Genomic DNA, 18,780 nt, shown 5'->3' on the forward strand with positions numbered 1-18,780 from the left:
CGCTCTTGTACATGGATGCGTTCCTCAGCCATGAAGAAGGAAACAGCTAATCTGTTTCCTCCTCTGTCACAGGAGGACTATGATAATCCTTCCCATCTCCAAAGGTTATGTGAATATGTCTATTTATCTATGGCCTTTTTTATGCCGGTGGCCTGTTGTCCTCTATATGTTTTTTGCAAAAATAGGAGCAGACCTCAGAAGTTCTGTTTTGGAAAGGTTTTTTTTTTTTCAAAACCTGATCTTAGCAAAATTAGATACAGTGGTAAGCAGTGTCTACAAATGAAAAGAGGAAACTTAAAGGGAACCTGTCACCAGGATTTTGGGTATAGAGCTGAGCACATGGGTTGCTAGATGGCCGCTAGCACATCCGCAATACCCAGTCCCCATAGCTCTGTGTGCTTTTATTGTGTAAAAAAAAACGATTTGATACATATGCAAATTAACCTGAGATGAGTCAGAGCTTGAAAATATGACTCTTCTCTGGTCACACAAGTAAGATAGGACTCTTTTATGTTAATTTGCATATGTATCAAATCGTTTTTTTGACACAATAAAAGCACATAGAGCTATGGGGACTGGATATTGCGGATGTGCTAGCGGCCATCTAGCAACCCATGTCCTCAGCTCTATACCCAAAATCCCGGTGACAGGTTCACTTTAAACAGTGGGCGGTAAGGGCCCCATGACTCCTATAACCAAGGAGCCCAAACCGGCCAGTTTTTATTCCTCCCCTGTATATTTACAGTGTTTTTAGTATCTCGCCCATCGACAGTCGCTGCAGTACTCAAGTGACCCTGCTAGATCTCCATGCTTCGCTGTAGGCTTCTTGGGGCACTTGTTATACAGCACTTGATTCGGAATTACTTTGGTTTTCAATTTATTTTTCTTATAGCTTTTATTGTGTTTTTTTTTTATATAGGTTTTTTTTATGCTTGAAAACTAAATCCGTAGTTCTGAATCATTCTTTACATGACCCATTGAATTGCATGGAGGTGGTTGGAAAACGGATTTCAATCTGTCTCCCATCCTTAAAGGGGTTATCCACTAATTTATATTGATGACCTATTCTCAGGATAGGTGATCAATATCAGATCGATGGGGGTCCGACACCCGAGACCCTCGCCGATCAGCTGTTAGAAGAGTTCAGCACTCGATGAGGACCACAGCCACTTCCTAGTCCTTGTGACAGCACTGTACATCCTGCGGTTTGGTATGTGCTGACTGACCCCCTTTTTTGGCCTTTCTTTGCAGTTTGTACTGGAGGTGTGGCTGCCTCCTCAGTCATGCACTCCTGACCATCCTGTCTGCCCTATAGGCTGATTTTAATTAGTGTTAGTACATAGTCGTGCCTGCTCTCCCTCACTCACTGAAGCCATTTGGCACCAGGAGTGAGATAGTCTGTGGACTCTCACTGCAGTCTTTGGTGGCCATTTGGCACCGGGGGTGTTGTGGAGTGGGCCTGCATGCATGTTGGTACCTGCACTCATTGGATGCAGTGGAGGCCATTTTGGCACCCAAAATGACAGTTATTGAAGCAGGCCCAGTATGCATGTGAAACCTACACTCCCTGAAGTGTATGGTAGCCGTCATGGCACTTAACAGGTAGAATTTAGTGTTAGGAACCCGTCTAACTAGAGATCGCCTTGACGTGCGGCAGACGGCCTCAAATAATTTTGTACAAAACGACTTGCCAAGTATCTCTCATCTTATTATGCAATTTTGTACTCTATATTGCAGTGAGTTGTCGCATTGCATGTTTTGTCTTTTAGCACTGTACATCAGTCATATGGCCTAGTTGCAGCTCAGCCCCATTGAAGTGAATGGGGCTGAGCTGCAATACCAAGTACAGCCACTATACTATGTACGGTGCTGTGCTTGGAAAGCTGCAAGCAACCCGCAACGCTCACCAGAGCTCCAGTTCAGTTAGTGCAGCGTTTCCCTGTGGGGGAGCCGGGACTTACATCGATGTGATAATGATGACCTATCGTGAGGATAGGTCTTCATTTTCTTTACCTGGATAACCCCTTTAAGGCCTGTGTTTTTGCATCCATGTCCGATCTGCATTTCTGTTCTATTAAAGACAGAAAGAAAAATGCAGATTGGGCACTGACGGTATTTGTATTTTGCGAATCCATAGTTTGCAGACCGAAATACTGATATGGTTATGTGCATGAGGCCTTTAGCAGAACGGATAGTGATGTACAGGATCATGTATGATGATGGCCAAAAACGAATCATTTTGGGGCTATCTGCCCAGTTCAGTTATTATACAAAGAAAAACAATCCTGATCTTTATAGAAGGACGTGTCCTAACTGAACCTTTTATGCTTTTGTTTTCCAGTCCAGTTTTCGAGACCGGGGAATGGATTCCACAGACAGACCGCCGAGCCAGACATCGGACTGCAGCAGTGTCCTGGATCTGTCCTGCACATATAATCTATCACAGACTACCTGGCCACATGAGCCTTCACCTAGATCATATGAAGAAGATGTCTGCTCCACTTTAACTTCTGCTTCCTCGCTGCCCTCACTGCAAAATACAGGTCAGCCAGTTACTGTATAATTATATAGAAATGTGCTCATAATGCAGGCCCTGCGCATATCCGATACATTCTCTGGTAATTGCAGTGTATCTATTCTATTTGCTCCAGATGTGCCAACGAATAAAACTTAAACTCACACTGTATTTCTTGAAAATTACATTGTGCCACCAAATGCAAAGTGCAGTTTTTGTTTGCCCTTTTTTTTAAAGAACTTTTTTCTATTTCCATTCAAATTAAGAACGAAAACCGCAATGGTATGTCGTTTGTATGACTGATGCAGTTAAAATGTTGGCTAGCAAACCAGCCAGGAAGTGATACCTGTTGACAGGATCCTCTGACCCATAGTTTGACCCATTTGAGGATTTTAAAGGGGTTTCCTGCAAACAATATTCTAAATTTTTCAGTGTTACCTGAATCTAAATACTTTTTTGATTGCAATTTACAAGTAATTAACCAAGTTATTCATTAAATTATATCTGTATAGCGCCACCTGCTGTTTGTTCCTTTCCTTAGTTTTTCCGTCCACCTCGGTAACATTGCTGAGGTGGGCGCTCATGCTCAGTTCCATCCTTCACCAGCCCTTACTACAAGTTAGAAGCGGTGACAGGAAGAGATCTGCAGCAGAAAGGACATGGCCCTTAAGTTGTCAGCTTGATATAAATCTAGTAGTACAAGTGGAGCAATGAATGGGGAGATCTCTGGATCCATGTGAGATACGGGGCTGGTTCTAGCTTTGTTAGAGATTGTCATGTACTATATTTTGTGTATTCGTTTTTTTACATTAAAGGGGTATTCATTAGGATATGCCATCAATGTCAGATAGGTATGAGACCCACTCCTATCTCAAGAGTGAGCCCCTCATAGTGAACGAGAGCGCACTGCGCAAACCTGCCCACCCTCCATTTACCGCTATGGGATTTCTGAAAATGGCCAAGCGCTCAACTATTTCCAGCAGTCCCATAGTGGTAAATGGAGAGGTGGCCATGCATGCGCAGCGTCCTCTCTATTCACCGCCATTGGTTGCTTGCTCAGCGATTTTCAGAATTCCCAAAACCGTGAATGGAGAGCATGCTCGTCGTGCTCTCCTTCACTTTGGGGGCCCCATTCTGAAGATAGAAGCAGGCCCCAGAGTTGGGACCCGCATCTATCTGATATTGATAGCATATCCTAGTGATATGACATCAATGTCTGAGATGGGCCAACCCCTTTAATCATGGGATAACCCCCTTAAATCCAGAATCTGGAAATCTCATTTTATTGCTGTGTTTTTCATCCTTTAAAATTTCTGAAAACTGTAAATGAAAATGGTATGGTGTACCAGCCTGTCGAAGGTGCAAAGCAATGGAGGGTTTTCCAGGGAAAACTTTAACGCGGTAGTAGAATAAACCCTAAAGCATTTTTAAAGTTTTCAAGAAACAATAAAAAATGTTTTTGTTTTTTACACCCCAAAAATGAAATTGGGTAGGATCGCCATAAAGTGTGGAATAGATGGTTGTAGACCATTGCAGCGGAGGACATTCTGTCTTTTTTTAGTTTTTTTAGAGCTTACTCCAAAGCAGGAGACTACATCCCTGTGTGTCCAGGATGTGGCACTGTGTACACAACAGTCAAGAAGACAGTTCTCTCTGAGCAGTCACTTTCCACGTTTGCAACTCTTTTTCAGCAGTACAATTACTTGTGAATAAGCCACCAGAACGATATGTCATATTTACTCAGTACTAAAGTGTAAAAGATCTGATGCTTTATGGGGTTGTCCAGTATTAGAAAACCCGTCTGCTTGTTTCTATTTAAAAAATATAAACCTCAAACGTATTCACAGCTTTTATGTGATATTCACTTTAGTGGAGCCTATCTGCAATACTAGATGCAACCCATGAACAAGTGTGGTGCTATTTCTTGTTTGAATTAGAGCACTTTAGTTCGTTTTTTTAGTTTTTTTAAGTAAACAAGAGCCACTGTATGTATGTTTTGTTAATGTTAAACACCCTCTTGAGGATGTTGCAAAATCTGGGACTGATTAAGTAATGTTTATTATTCCATCATTTTTAGCTATAAATTTGCATAAAATGCAAACAAGTATGTATGCAGGGGACAGTCTCATAAGTTGTAACTTCTTTGACTATTAGGTTTTTGGTGTATTAATTATTAGGGAAACACTAATTCCCTAATATGTTCTTTAAAGGGAACCTGTTACGGAAACGGAAAGGACGGATTCGGCAAATAACTGAGACGAACGGAGCCCACGGGCCCCATAGACTATAATGGGGTCCGTTAGGTTTCGCTCAGAAGAAGATTGCATGCACAACTTTTGTCTACGATCAAAAATCTTCTTCTGAGCGGAAACCTAACGGACCCCATTATAGTCTATGGGGCCCGTGGGCTCAGTTATGTGCCGAATCCGTCCTTTCCGTTTTCCTGCCCCTAAACGGGGCAGGAGAATGGAAAGTCTGAACGGTGATGTAAACGAAGCCTAAGCAGGCAGCATGTTATAGAGTAGGAGGAGCTGAGCAGATTGATGTGTAGTTTTATGGGAAAAGATTCAATATAACTTGTATTTTATTCATTTATGTCCCTGCTCATTCTGGACTTTGAAGTCCAGGAGGCGGTCCTATCAGTTATTGACAGCCTGGTCTCTATGTCTGTGTATACAGAGATAGTTGTCAGTCACTGATAGGACCGCCTTCTGGACTTCAAAGTCCAGAATGACCGGAGATTGTTATTAATAAAATACAAGTTTTACTGAATCTTTTCCCATAAAACTATATATCAATCTGCTCATCCCCTCCTGCTCTATACCACGTTGCTGGTAGCTTACATTGCATTTTCGTGGTGACAGGTTCCCCTTAAGGGACTCTTTCACACAAGCAGACTTTCACTGGTGTAACAGGGCTTAAAATGTCACATGATTTGGGATTCAAATGTGGGTAAGTATGTACACAACTTGCATGTAATACTTGTTTTCTCTTATGCAGCTTTTCAACAAACACCACCTTTATTACAGATGTAGCAGGGTTATCAGTCAAACTCTTAACTCAAATTTCTTAAATCATTGTGTTATCTTGAAACAAAGGCCATTCAAAAGCAATTGAAGGTGTTTGCTTAGTTTAGATAACACATCTCAGAAAGCATGAGTGTTAACTCTACTACATCGGTAAGTTACTATGTCAGGGAAATGCGGTCTCCTGCAGATCCCCATCTCTTAAAAAGCAGACGACTTACCAATGAACTTGTGTTCCAGTACTGCGTCACAGTAACCATCACCTGGTGCGGTAGAAAGTCTCTATGTTGAGCCATGCAGATTCAGTTGACTTTGTGTCAGAACAACCAGACTTGTATTTTCTTTTGAAGATGTTTCACTAGTGATCAGGCTGGATGTCTCAGTTAGAATTACTTGTACAAGAAATCTCTAGTATTAAATAATGGTGACTCATGCTTCAGTCAGCACAATCTGTTTGTCATAATCAACATGAGGTCAGGGATGTCATGGAGGCAAGATGTTGATTGCATGACTGAAGCTATTTAGGTGGGATTAAACTGCCTCAGGAGAGGTGTTAGAACAGCATTGTAAATGGTAAACACTAGTCTGCAGACTATTGTCTGCCACCTACAGAAGTATTGCAGTGTATTATACTAGCAATCAAATGGTGGCTTTTTAAAGTCCCCTTTTTGGAACTAAAAATGCAGTAAGTTTAATGAAGTGTTATTAAAATTCACAAATAAAAAATACAAAAAACACAGAAAATTGGTATCTCCACCTACTGTGATCTTAGTCTTTTTTTTTTTTTAAGTTTAGATTGTCCGCTTTTAAACACGAGCAGACTCACATTTCTAGGTTCTAAGCAGCCTGAGATATGAAGGGTTAAATTAGCCCTCCCCCTGCCTTTGGTTGTGATCTTAGCCAACCTGGCGGAGGGAGAGCAGTGTGGGAGTGCTGACATACTACAGGAGGAGAGAAAAAGAAGAATCTGCCTCCCTGTTTTGCCTGTGTATGTCTCAGGGGGATGGTTACATGGACTTTTGTGCATGTTATAAATCCTTCTTCACCCATCAATCAAAATCCACAATTAAAAAAAGTTAAATTTTCAGGAGCATTTATTCAATTTGGGTGTGAATTTTGGGGGTTTAAAGTATCATGCAGAGGATCTCAAAACTGGAGAAAAACCATCCATTTGATAAATACAACCGTCTGCATCCATTCAGAATGGATCCACTTGTATTATATTGAAAATGAGCATGCTGGATCAAATACCATTGTAAGGCCTCATGCACACGACCGTTGTGTGCATCCGTGGCCGTTGTGCCGTTTTCCGTTTTTTTTTCGCCGACCCATTGACTTTCAATGGGTCCGTGGAAAAGTCGGAAAATGCACCGTTTTGCAGCCGAGGCCGTGATCCGTGTATCCTGTCCGTCAAAAAAATAAGACCTGTCCTATTTTTTTGACGGACAACGGTTCACGGACCCATTCAAGTCAATGGGTCCGTGAAAGAACACGGATGCACACAAGATTGGCATCCGTGTCCGTGATCCGTGGCCGTAGGTTGCTTTCATACAGACGGATCCGAAGATCCGTCTGCATAAAAGCTTTTTCTGATCTAAGTTTTCACTTCGTGAAAACTCATATCCGACTGTATATTCTAACACAGAAGCGTTCCCATGGTGATGGGGACGCTTCTAGTTAGAATACACTACAAACTTTGTATAAGACTGCCCCCTGCTGCCTGGCAGCACCCGATCTCTTACAGGGGGATATGATAGCACAATTAACCCCTTCAGGTGCGGCACCTAAAGGGGTTAATTGTACTATCATATTCCCCTGTAAGAGATCAGGGCTGCCAGGCAGCAGGGGGCAGACCCCCCCCCCTCCCCACTTGAATATCATTGGTGGCACAGTGTGCCCCCCCCCATCGGGCCCCCCCTTCCTCCCTCTAATGTTAGAAATCGTTGGTGGCACAGTGTGCGCCCACCATCGCACCCCCCCTCCCTCTATTGTAATAAATTGTTGGTGGCCCCTCCCTCTATAGCAGTAACAACATTGGTGGCCAGTGTGCGGCCTCCCATCTTCCCCCCCCCCATCATTGGTGGCAGCGGAGTTCCGATCGGAGTCCCAGTTTAATCGCTGGGGCTCCGATCGGTAACCATGGCAACCAGGAAGCTACTGCAGCCCTGGTTACCATGGTTACTTAGCAATAGTACAACAGTAAAAGATTCATACTTACCTGCTTGCTGCTGCGATGTCTGTGAACGGCCGGGAGCTCCTCCTACTGGTAAGTGACAGTTCTTTAGCAATGCGCCGCACAGACCTTTCACTTACCAGTAGGTGGAGCTCCCGGCCGGACACAGACATCGCAGCAGCAAGAAGGTAACTATGAGTCTTCTACTATTGTACTATTGCTAAGTAACCATGGCAACCAGGACTGCAGTAGCGTCCTGGTTGCCATGGTTACCGATCGGAGCCCCAGCGATTAAACTGGGACTCTGATCGGAACTCTGCTGCCACCAATGATGGGGGGGGGGGGAAATGGGAGGCCATTGCCACCAATGTTGTTACTGCTATAGAGGAAGGGGGGGCCGATGGTGGGCGCACACTGTGCCACCAACGATTTATTACAATAGAGGGAGGGAGGGAGGGGGGCGATGGTGGGCGCACACTGTGCCACCAACGATTTATTACAATAGAGGGAGGGAGGGGGGGGGGGCGATAGTGGGCGCACACTGTGCCACCAACGATTTCTAACATTAGAGGGAGGAAGGGGGGGCCCGATGGGGGGCGCACACTGTGCCACCAACGATATTCAAACTGGGGAGGGGGGGGGTCTGCCCCCTGCTGCCTGGCAGCCCTGATCTCTTACAGGGGAATATGATAGTACAATTAACCCCTTTAGGTGCCACACCTGAAGGGGTTAATTGTGCTATCATATCCCCCTGTAAGAGATCGGGTGCTGCCAGGCAGCAGGGGGCAGTCTTGTACAAAGTTTGTAGTGTATTCTAACTAGAATACTGTCGGATCTGAGTTTCCCGAAGTAGCTCATATCCGACAGTATACTCTAACATAGAGGCGTTCCCATGGTGATGGGGACGCTTCAAGTCAAAATATACCATCGGATTGGAGAAAACTCCAATCCGATGATATAAAAGAACTCCAGACTTTACATTGAAAGTCAATGGGGACGGATCCGTTTGAAATGGCACCATATTGTGTCAACATCAAACGGATCCGTCCCCATTGACTTGCATTGTAATTCAGGACGGATCCTTTTGGCTCCGCACGGCCAGGCGGACACCAAAACGACTTTTTTTTCATGTCCGTGGATCCTCCAAAAATCAAGGAAGACCCACGGACGAAAAAACGGTCACGGATCACGGACCCACTGACCCCGTTTTTGCGGACCGTGAAAAAAAACTGTCGTGTGCATGAGGCCTTAGTCAATGAGCACCGGATCAGGGTTTTTTTGTGTCCGAAAAAAACGTATCCGGCACCATTGATTTACATAGTTTTTGATGCCAGATCTGGCATGTTCAGTTTGTCATGCCGCACAAAAAAAAAACCCTGCTTGCCAGTGTCATGGTCTTACCTTCTTGCTGTTCTCCTTCGTTTGACATGTGCTGGCGGCCATCTTGGTTTCTGGGTTTCTTGTAGCCTCCCACCCTGCGGCTTCTCCTTCCCACTGGGAGGAGCTGGATGCCTAGCTCATATATATAGGAGGTCTGTGGCTTCAGTTCCTTGCTTGGTCCTCCTGTGTTCACATGCTTCTAAGACTGCTGCTGCTTCTGGTTCCTGATCCTGGCTTCGTCTGACTACCCTGCTGGTTCCTGATCCAGGCTTCGTCTGACTACCCTGCTGGTTCCTGATCCAGGCTTCGTCTGACTACCCTTCTGGTTCCTGATCTCTGGCTTCGCAAGACCCTGCTTCGGTTTAGCCATCCGTTTGGACTTTTGCCTTACGGCTTGATTTTCAATAAAGCCTTCTTATTTCCACTTATCTCTTGTTGTACGTCTGGTTCATGGTTCCATGACATTAGGACCAAGCCATGAATTCTGACGGTACAGGGCCATCCTCGCTACCTACGCTGGTTGCCAGACTTGATCAGCAGGATCACCTGTTGGGTCGGTTCGCTGTGGCGTTGCAAACCCTGCTTGAACGCACGGCTCATTTAGCTTCCGTTGCCGATGGGTCGGTTGTCGCTCCTGGGCCCGCTCCTACTGCCGCTCCGGTTGTTGCGCCAGAGTCTACCCCGACACCTGTTGCTGCGCCTGCGGTGTTTCGGGGTATGACCGGTTCTGCCCCCCTTCCACAGCGCTTTGGGGGAGAGCCAACTCAGTGCCGAGGTTTCCTTAACCAGGTGGGCATTTATTTCGAGTTGCTGCCACATGCCTTTCCTACTGAGAGATCAAAGGTGGGCTTCTTGATCTCGCTGCTCTCGGACAAGGCCTTGGCCTGGGCCAGCCCTTTATGGGAGAACAACAATCCGGTGGTTGCCGAGTTTTCCGGTTTTGTTGCTTCTCTTCGGAAGGTATTCGATGTGCCGGCTCGTGCTGCCTCTGCTGCGAAGCTCCTTATGTCCATCAGACAGGGTTCACGATCCGTAGCTGAATACGCCATTGAGTTTCGTACCCTGGCAGCAGAGGTGGGCTGGAATAATGAGGCTCTGGTCGCTGCTTTCTCTCATGGTCTCTCGGATGCCTTGAAGGATGAGGTTGCAGCTAAGGACCTACCAGTGGAGCTCGAGTCTCTTATTTCTTTCCTGATTTTGATTGACACCAGACTCAGGGAGAGACCTTCCTTTAAGGAGAGCCTGCGGAGGTCTTCTAACAGATTGGCGCCTACGTTTGCTGTCCCACCCGTGCCTCCCTCTCCTCCCACGCCTCCTGGGGATGACTTGTCTGGGGGTGAACCCATGCAGCTGGGGTTTGCTCGCCTGTCTGTCATGGTCTTACCTCCTTGCTGTTCCCTTCGTTTGACATGTGCTGGCGGCCATCTTGGTTTCTGGGTTTTCTTGTAGCCTCCCACCCTGCGGCTCCTCCTTCCCACTGGGAGGAGCTGGATGCCTAGCTCATATATATAGGAGGTCTGTGGCTTCAGTTCCTTGCTTGGTCCTCCTGTGTTCACATGCTTCCAAGACTGCTGCTGCTTCTGGTTCCTGATCCTGGCCTCGTCTGACTACCCCGTTGGTTCCTGATTCCGGCTTCGTCTGACTACCCCGTTGGTTCCTGATTCCGGCTTCGTCTGACTACCCCGTTGGTTCCTGATTCCGGCTTCGTCTGACTACCCCGTTGGTTCCTGTTCCTGGCTTCGTCTGACTACCCTTCTGGTTCCTGACCTCTGTCTCCGCAAGACCCTGCTTCGGTTTAGCCATCCGTTCGGACTTTGCTACGGCTTGCTCTTCAATAAAACCTTCTTATTTTCCACTTATCTCTTGTTGTACGTCTGGTTCATGGTTCCATGACATTAGGACCAAGCCATGAATTCTGACGGTACAGGGCCACCCTCGCTACCTACGCTGGTTGCCAGACTTGATCAGCAGGATCACCTGTTGGGTCGGTTCGCTGTGGCGTTGCAAACCCTGCTTGAACGCACGGCTCATTTAGCTTCCGTTGCCGATGGGTCGGTTGTCGCTCCTGGGCCCGCTCCTACTGCCGCTCCGGTTGTTGCGCCAGAGTCTACCCTGACACCTGTTGCTGCGCCTGTGGGGTTTCAGGGTATGACCGGTTCTGCCCCCCTTCCACAGCGCTTTGGGGGAGAGCCAACTCAGTGCCGAGGTTTCCTTAACCAGGTGGGCATTTACTTCGAGTTGCTGCCACATGCCTTTCCTACTGAGAGATCAAGGGTGGGCTTCTTGATCTCGCTGCTCTCGGACAAGGCCTTGGCCTGGGCCAGCCCTTTATGGGAGAACAACAATCCGGTGGTTGCCGAGTTTTCCGGTTTTGTTGCTTCTCTTCGGAAGGTATTCGATGTGCCGGCTCGTGCTGCCTCTTCTGCGAAGCTCCTTATGTCCATCAGACAGGGTTCACGATCCGTAGCTGAATACGCCATTGAGTTTCGTACCCTGGCAGCAGAGGTGGGCTGGAATAATGAGGCTCTGGTCGCTGCTTTCTCTCATGGTCTCTCGGATGCCTTGAAGGATGAGGTTGCAGCTAAGGACCTACCAGTGGAGCTCGAGTCTCTTATTTCTTTCCTGATTTTGATTGACACCAGACTCAGGGAGAGACCTTCCTTTAAGGAGAGCCTGCGGAGGTCTCCTAACAGATTGGCGCCTACGTTTGCTGTCCCACCCGTGCCTCCCTCTCCTCCCACGCCTCCTGGGGATGACTTGTCTGGGGGTGAACCCATGCAGCGGGGGTTTGCTCGCCTGTCTGAGGGGGAGAGGGTACTCCGGAGACGCGAGGGCCGATGCATGTACTGTGGTCTCGGTGGGCATTTTCGGTTGGCATGTCCGAACCGTCCGGGAGAACGCTCGCACCTGAGGTCCTGTCGGGGGCAGATCTTGGGTGGAGTCTCCTCGTCCCCGGTTTCCCGTGTTGACAAACCACTGATCACGGTTGTCCTCTCCTGGGTCGGGGGCTCGGTGACGACCCAGGCGTTGGTGGACTCTGGTGCTGGTGGTTTGTTCATTGATAGAGTGTTCGTTGCCGCCAATTCCATTCCTCTGCAGCCTCGAGGTTCCCCACTGGCTCTTGAGGCGATAGACGGCAGACCCCTTCTGCCGCCACACGTGACTCATGAGACCCTTCCAGTGGGGATGGCCATTGGTGCCGTTCACAGAGAGTCGGTCTGTCTCCAGGTTATTTCGTCTCCACACTACTCGGTGGTCTTGGGGTACCCCTGGCTCCAGAAGCATAATCCGACTTTCGATTGGAGATCGGTCGAGATCCTCTCGTGGTCACCGCAGTGTGGGGCTAGTTGCATCCATGGGCCTGTCAAGTTGCTGTGTACTTCCTCGGACTCTCTGTTGCCTCCTGAATACGAAGAGTACCGGGATGTATTCGATAAGGTGCGCGCGGTTGCCCTACCTCCGCACCGCCCATACGATTGTGCCATAGAGTTACAATCCGGTGCCGTTCCTCCTCGTGGCAAAGTCTATCCACTGTCGGTAGCGGAGAATGAGGCCATGGAGGAGTACGTGAGGGAGGCGCTTTCACGCGGACACATTCGCAAATCCTCGTCCCCGGCAGGGGCTGGATTTTTCTTTGTGAAAAAGAAGGGCGGCGAGTTGAGGCCTTGCATCGATTACAGGGGTCTCAATCGCATCACGATCAAGAACGCTTACCCGATACCCTTGATTTCCGAGCTGTTCGATCGCCTCAAAGGGGCCACGGTCTTTACCAAACTCGACCTGAGGGCGGCATATAACCTGGTAAGGATCAAGGCGGGCGATGAGTGGAAGACCGCGTTTAACACCAGGACCGGTCATTATGAATCCTTGGTTATGCCCTTTGGGTTGTGCAATGCGCCCGCAGTCTTCCAGGAATTCATCAACGATGTTTTCCGTGACCTGTTGCAGCAGTGTGTGGTGGTCTATTTGGATGACATCTTGGTATATTCTGCATCCATGGAGGCCCACATTCTGGATGTCAGACGAGTGTTGCAACGCTTACGAGAGAACAAGCTGTTCGGTAAGCTTGAGAAATGCGAATTTCACCGATCCCAGGTAACCTTCTTAGGTTACATCATTTCCGCTGAGGGGTTCTCCATGGATCCTGAGAAGGTTTCGGCTGTCTTACAGTGGCCCCAGCCCAGTGGGCTTCGTGCCCTGCAGCGCTTTTTGGGCTTCGCCAATTATTATCGGAAGTTCATCAGGGACTTTTCCATGCTAGCCAAGCCTCTCACGGATCTGACCAGGAAGGGCAGTAATCCGCAGGTCTGGCCGCTCGAGGCCATCCGAGCTTTTGAGGCTCTAAAGTCCGCCTTTGTGTCGGCTCCGATTCTGTCGCATCCCAACCCTGGGTTGCCTTTTGTCCTCGAGGTGGACGCGTCTGAGACGGGAGTAGGCGCCCTCCTGTCTCAGCGTAGAACACCAGAGGGTCCTCTGCTTCCTTGTGGGTTTTACTCCCGGAAACTGTCTTCCGCGGAGTGCAACTATCAGATTGGTGACAGGGAGTTATTGGCCATCGTGCAGGCCCTTAAAGAATGGAGGCACTTGCTCGAGGGCTCGGTGGTTCCGGTTCTCATCCTGACGGACCACAAGAATCTGACCTACCTCTCTGAGGCCAAGAGATTGACACCACGTCAGGCCAGATGGGCTCTGTTCTTGTCACGTTTTAATTACGTGGTCTCCTACCTACCCGGCTCCAAGAACATCAGAGCGGATGCCTTATCACGGCAGTACTCCGAGCTGTCCGGGGAGGAGTCGATTCCGACTACGGTCATACCCCCGAATCAGATCCTGGCCGCTATTCGCACCAGCCTGACTTCTCCTCTGGGTGAGCAGATTTTGGCGGCTCAATCTGGTGCTCCCTCTGGGAGACCCAACGGCAGATGTTTTGTGCCTGAGGAGTTGCGCACTCGGTTGTTGCGAACCTACCATAACTCCAAGGCCGCGGGGCACCCTGGAAAGAATCAGCTGTCCTGGGCGGTTTCACGTCTGTTCTGGTGGCCTTCTCTACGTTCCGACATCGCCGCATATGTAGCGGCATGCTCCGTTTGTGCCCAGAGTAAGTCCCCTCGGCACCTTCCGTTGGGCCTTTTGCAACCCATAGCCACCGGGGAGCGTCCATGGTCACACCTGGGGATGGATTTCATTGTGGACCTCCCTGCATCCCGAGGCCATACGGTCATTCTCATGATTGTGGATCGGTTTTCCAAAATGTGCCACTGTGTTCCTCTCAAGAAGTTACCCTCTGCACAAGAGTTGGCCTCGATTTTTGCCAGGGAGGTCTTCCGGTTGCACGGTTTGCCCAAGGAGATTGTGTCGGATCGGGGGAGTCAGTTTGTGTCCAGGTTCTGGCGCGCCTTTTGCTCCCAGTTGGGGATTCATCTCTCTTTCTCCTCGGCCTACCACCCTCAGTCCAATGGGGCCGCAGAACGATCCAATCAGGCCTTGGAGCAATTCCTTCGTTGCTATGTCTCCGATCACCAAGACAATTGGGTTGACCTCCTGCCTTGGGCTGAGTTTGCCAGGAACACGGCGGTGAACTCTTCCTCTGGGACGTCTCCCTTCATGGCCAATTATGGGTTCCAACCTGCCGTGTTACCGGAGGTATTCTCTCCCCAGGATATTCCGGCTGTGGAGGATCACCTTTCCGTCCTACGTGCTTCTTGGGTACAGATCCAGAGGTCCCTTGAGGTCTCTGCGCAGCGCCAGAAACTCCAGGCTGATCGCAGACGAGCGCCCGCTCCTTCCTACCAGGTCGGAGACCGCGTATGGTTGTCCACCCGCAACCTCAACCTTCGAGTGCCCACTCCCAAGCTGGCGCCTCGCTTTGTTGGTCCCTTCCGAGTGCTTCGCAGGGTAAACCCGGTAGCCTATGCCCTTGCGCTTCCTCCTGGCATGCGGATCTCCAACGTGTTTCATGTCTCCCTGTTGAAGCCACTGGTGTGTAATCGTTTCACTTCCTCGATTCCTCGGCCTCGTCCGGTCCAAGTGGGCAATCGTGAGGAGTATGAGGTGAGCAATATCCTGGACTCACGCCTGGTCCGCGGCCGGGTGCAGTTTTTGGTCCATTGGCGTGGTTATGGTCCAGAGGAGCGTTCCTGGGTTCCCTCCGCAGATGTCCATGCTCCTGTCTTGCTCCGAGCCTTCCACGCACGCTTCCCTCAGAAACCGTTCCTTACTCCGCGGAGGAGGGGCCCTTGAGGGGGAGGTACTGTCATGGTCTTACCTCCTTGCTGTTCCCTTCGTTTGACATGTGCTGGCGGCCATCTTGGTTTCTGGGTTTTCTTGTAGCCTCCCACCCTGCGGCTCCTCCTTCCCACTGGGAGGAGCTGGATGCCTAGCTCATATATATAGGAGGTCTGTGGCTTCAGTTCCTTGCTTGGTCCTCCTGTGTTCACATGCTTCCAAGACTGCTGCTGCTTCTGGTTCCTGATCCTGGCCTCGTCTGACTACCCCGTTGGTTCCTGATTCCGGCTTCGTCTGACTACCCCGTTGGTTCCTGATTCCGGCTTCGTCTGACTACCCCGTTGTTCCTGATTCCGGCTTCGTCTGACTACCCCGTTGGTTCCTGTTCCTGGCTTCGTCTGACTACCCTTCTGGTTCCTGACCTCTGTCTCCGCAAGACCCTGCTTCGGTTTAGCCATCCGTTCGGACTTTGCTACGGCTTGCTCTTCAATAAAACCTTCTTATTTTCCACTTATCTCTTGTTGTACGTCTGGTTCATGGTTCCATGACACTGTCCGAGGGGGAGAGGGTACTCCGGAGACGCGAGGGCCGATGCATGTACTGTGGTCTCGGTGGGCATTTTCGGTTGGCATGCCCGAACCGTCCGGGAAACGCTCGCACCTGAGATCCTGTCGGGGGCAGATCTTGGGTGGAGTCTCCTCGTCCCCGGTTTCCCGTGTTGACAAACCACTGATTACTGTTGTCCTCTCCTGGGTCGGGGGCTCGGTGACGACCCAGGAGTTGGTGGACTCTGGTGCTGGTGGTTTGTTCATTGATAGTGTGTTCGCTGCCGCCAATTCCATTCCTCTGCAGCCTCGAGGTTCCCCACTGGCTCTTGAGGCGATAGACGGCAGACCCCTTCTGCCGCCACACGTGACTCATGAGACCCTTCCAGTGGGGATGGCCATTGGTGCCGTTCACAGAGAGTCGGTCTGTCTCCAGGTTATTTCGTCTCCACACTACTCGGTGGTCTTGGGGTACCCCTGGCTCCAGAAGCATAATCCGACTTTCGATTGGAGATCGGCCGAGATCCTCTCGTGGTCACCGCAGTGTGGGGCTAGTTGCATCCATGGGCCTGTCAAGTTGCTGTGTACTTCCTCGGACTCTCTGTTGCCTCCTGAATACGAGGAGTACCGGGATGTATTCGATAAGGTGCGTGCGGTTGCCCTACCTCCGCACCGCCCATACGATTGTGCCATAGAGTTACAATCTGGTGCCGTTCCTCCTCGTGGCAAAGTCTATCCACTGTCGGTAGCGGAGAATGAGGCCATGGAGGAGTACGTGAGGGAGGCGCTTTCACGCGGACACATTCGCAAATCCTCGTCCCCGGCAGGGGCTGGATTTTTCTTTGTGAAAAAGAAGGGCGGTGAGTTGAGGCCTTGCATCGATTACAGGGGTCTCAATCGCATCACGATCAAGAACGCTTACCCGATACCCTTGATTTCCGAGCTGTTCGATCGCCTCAAAGGGGACACGGTCTTTACCAAACTCGACCTGAGGGCGGCATATAACCTGGTAAGGATCAAGGCGGGCGATGAGTGGAAGACCGCGTTTAACACCAGGACCGGTCATTATGAATCCTTGGTTATGCCCTTTGGGTTGTGCAATGCGCCCGCAGTCTTTCAGGAATTCATCAACGATGTTTTCCGTGACCTGTTGCAGCAGTGTGTGGTGGTCTATTTGGATGACATCTTGGTATATTCTGAATCCATGGAGGCCCACATTCTGGATGTCAGACGAGTGTTGCAACGGTTACGAGAGAACAAGCTGTTCGGTAAGCTTGAGAAATGCGAATTTCACCGATCCCAGGTAACCTTCTTAGGTTACATCATTTCCGCTGAGGGGTTCTCCATGGATCCTGAGAAGGTTTCGGCTGTCTTACAGTGGCCCCAGCCCAGTGGTCTTCGTGCCCTGCAGCGCTTTTTGGGCTTCGCCAATTATTATCGGAAGTTCATCAGGGACTTTTCCATGCTAGCCAAGCCTCTCACGGATCTGACCAGGAAGGGCAGTAATCCCCAGGTCTGGCCGCTCGAGGCCATCCGAGCTTTTGAGGCTCTAAAGTCCGCCTTTGTGTCGGCTCCGATTCTGTCGCATCCCAACCCTGGGTTGCCTTTTGTCCTCGAGGTGGACGCGTCTGAGACGGGAGTAGGCGCCCTTCTGTCTCAGCGTAGAACACCAGAGGGTCCTCTGCTTCCTTGTGGGTTTTACTCCCGGAAACTGTCTTCCGCGGAGTGCAACTATCAGATTGGTGACAGGGAGTTATTGGCCATCGTGCAGGCCCTTAAAGAATGGAGGCACTTGCTCGAGGGCTCGGTGGTTCCGGTTCTCATCCTGACGGACCACAAGAATCTGACCTACCTCTCTGAGGCCAAGAGATTGACACCACGTCAGGCCAGATGGGCTCTGTTCTTGTCACGTTTTAATTACGTGGTCTCCTACCTACCCGGTTCCAAGAACATCAGAGCGGATGCCTTATCACGGCAGTACTCCGAGCTGTCCGGGGAGGAGTCGATTCCGACTTCGGTCATACCTCCGAATCAGATCCTGGCCGCCATTCGCACCAGCCTGACCTCTCCCCTGGGTGAGCAGATTTTGGCGGCTCAATCTGGTGCTCCCTCTGGGAGACCCAACGGCAGATGTTTTGTGCCTGAGGAGTTGCGCACTCGGTTGTTGCGAACCTACCATAACTCCAAGGCCGCGGGGCATCCTGGAAAGAATCAGCTGTCCTGGGCTGTTTCACGTCTGTTCTGGTGGCCTTCTCTACGTTCCGACATCGCCGCATATGTAGCGGCATGCTCCGTTTGTGCCCAGAGTAAGTCCCCTCGGCACCTTCCGTTGGGCCTTTTGCAACCCATAGCCACCGGGGAGCGTCCATGGTCACACCTGGGGATGGATTTCATTGTGGACCTCCCTGCATCCCGAGGCCATACGGTCATTCTCATGATTGTGGATCGGTTTTCCAAAATGTGCCACTGTGTTCCTCTCAAGAAGTTACCCTCTGCACAAGAGTTGGCCTCGATTTTTGCCAGGGAGGTCTTCCGGTTGCACGGTTTGCCCAAGGAGATTGTGTCGGATCGGGGGAGTCAGTTTGTGTCCAGGTTCTGGCGCGCCTTTTGCTCCCAGTTGGGGATTCATCTCTCTTTCTCCTCGGCCTACCACCCTCAGTCCAATGGGGCCGCAGAACGATCCAATCAGGCCTTGGAGCAATTCCTTCGTTGCTATGTCTCCGATCACCAAGACAATTGGGTTGACCTCCTGCCTTGGGCTGAGTTTGCCAGGAACACGGCGGTGAACTCTTCCTCTGGGACGTCTCCCTTCATGGCCAATTATGGGTTCCAACCTGCCATGTTACCGGAGGTATTCTCTCCCCAGGATATTCCGGCTGTGGAGGATCACCTTTCCGTCCTACGTGCTTCTTGGGT

The 18,780-nt window shown here is 49.9% G+C and overlaps 1 protein-coding gene across 3 annotated transcripts in view; it reads left to right on the forward strand.

Moving 5' to 3' along the window:
* Nucleotides 1–18,780, forward strand: part of LOC122934979 (shieldin complex subunit 1-like) — a 176,102-nt gene that overhangs the window by 85,848 nt on the left and 71,474 nt on the right. For all 3 annotated transcript variants that reach the window (XM_044290674.1, XM_044290672.1, XM_044290673.1), the window contains one exon: nucleotides 2,342–2,543. In XM_044290674.1, the coding sequence (XP_044146609.1) occupies nucleotides 2,363–2,543 (181 nt within the window). In that variant the 5' untranslated portion in view covers nucleotides 2,342–2,362. The remainder of the gene's footprint in view (nucleotides 1–2,341; nucleotides 2,544–18,780) is intronic.

Source organism: Bufo gargarizans, chromosome 4, assembly GCF_014858855.1.
Source record: "Bufo gargarizans isolate SCDJY-AF-19 chromosome 4, ASM1485885v1, whole genome shotgun sequence".
Classification (NCBI taxonomy): domain Eukaryota; kingdom Metazoa; phylum Chordata; class Amphibia; order Anura; family Bufonidae; genus Bufo; species Bufo gargarizans.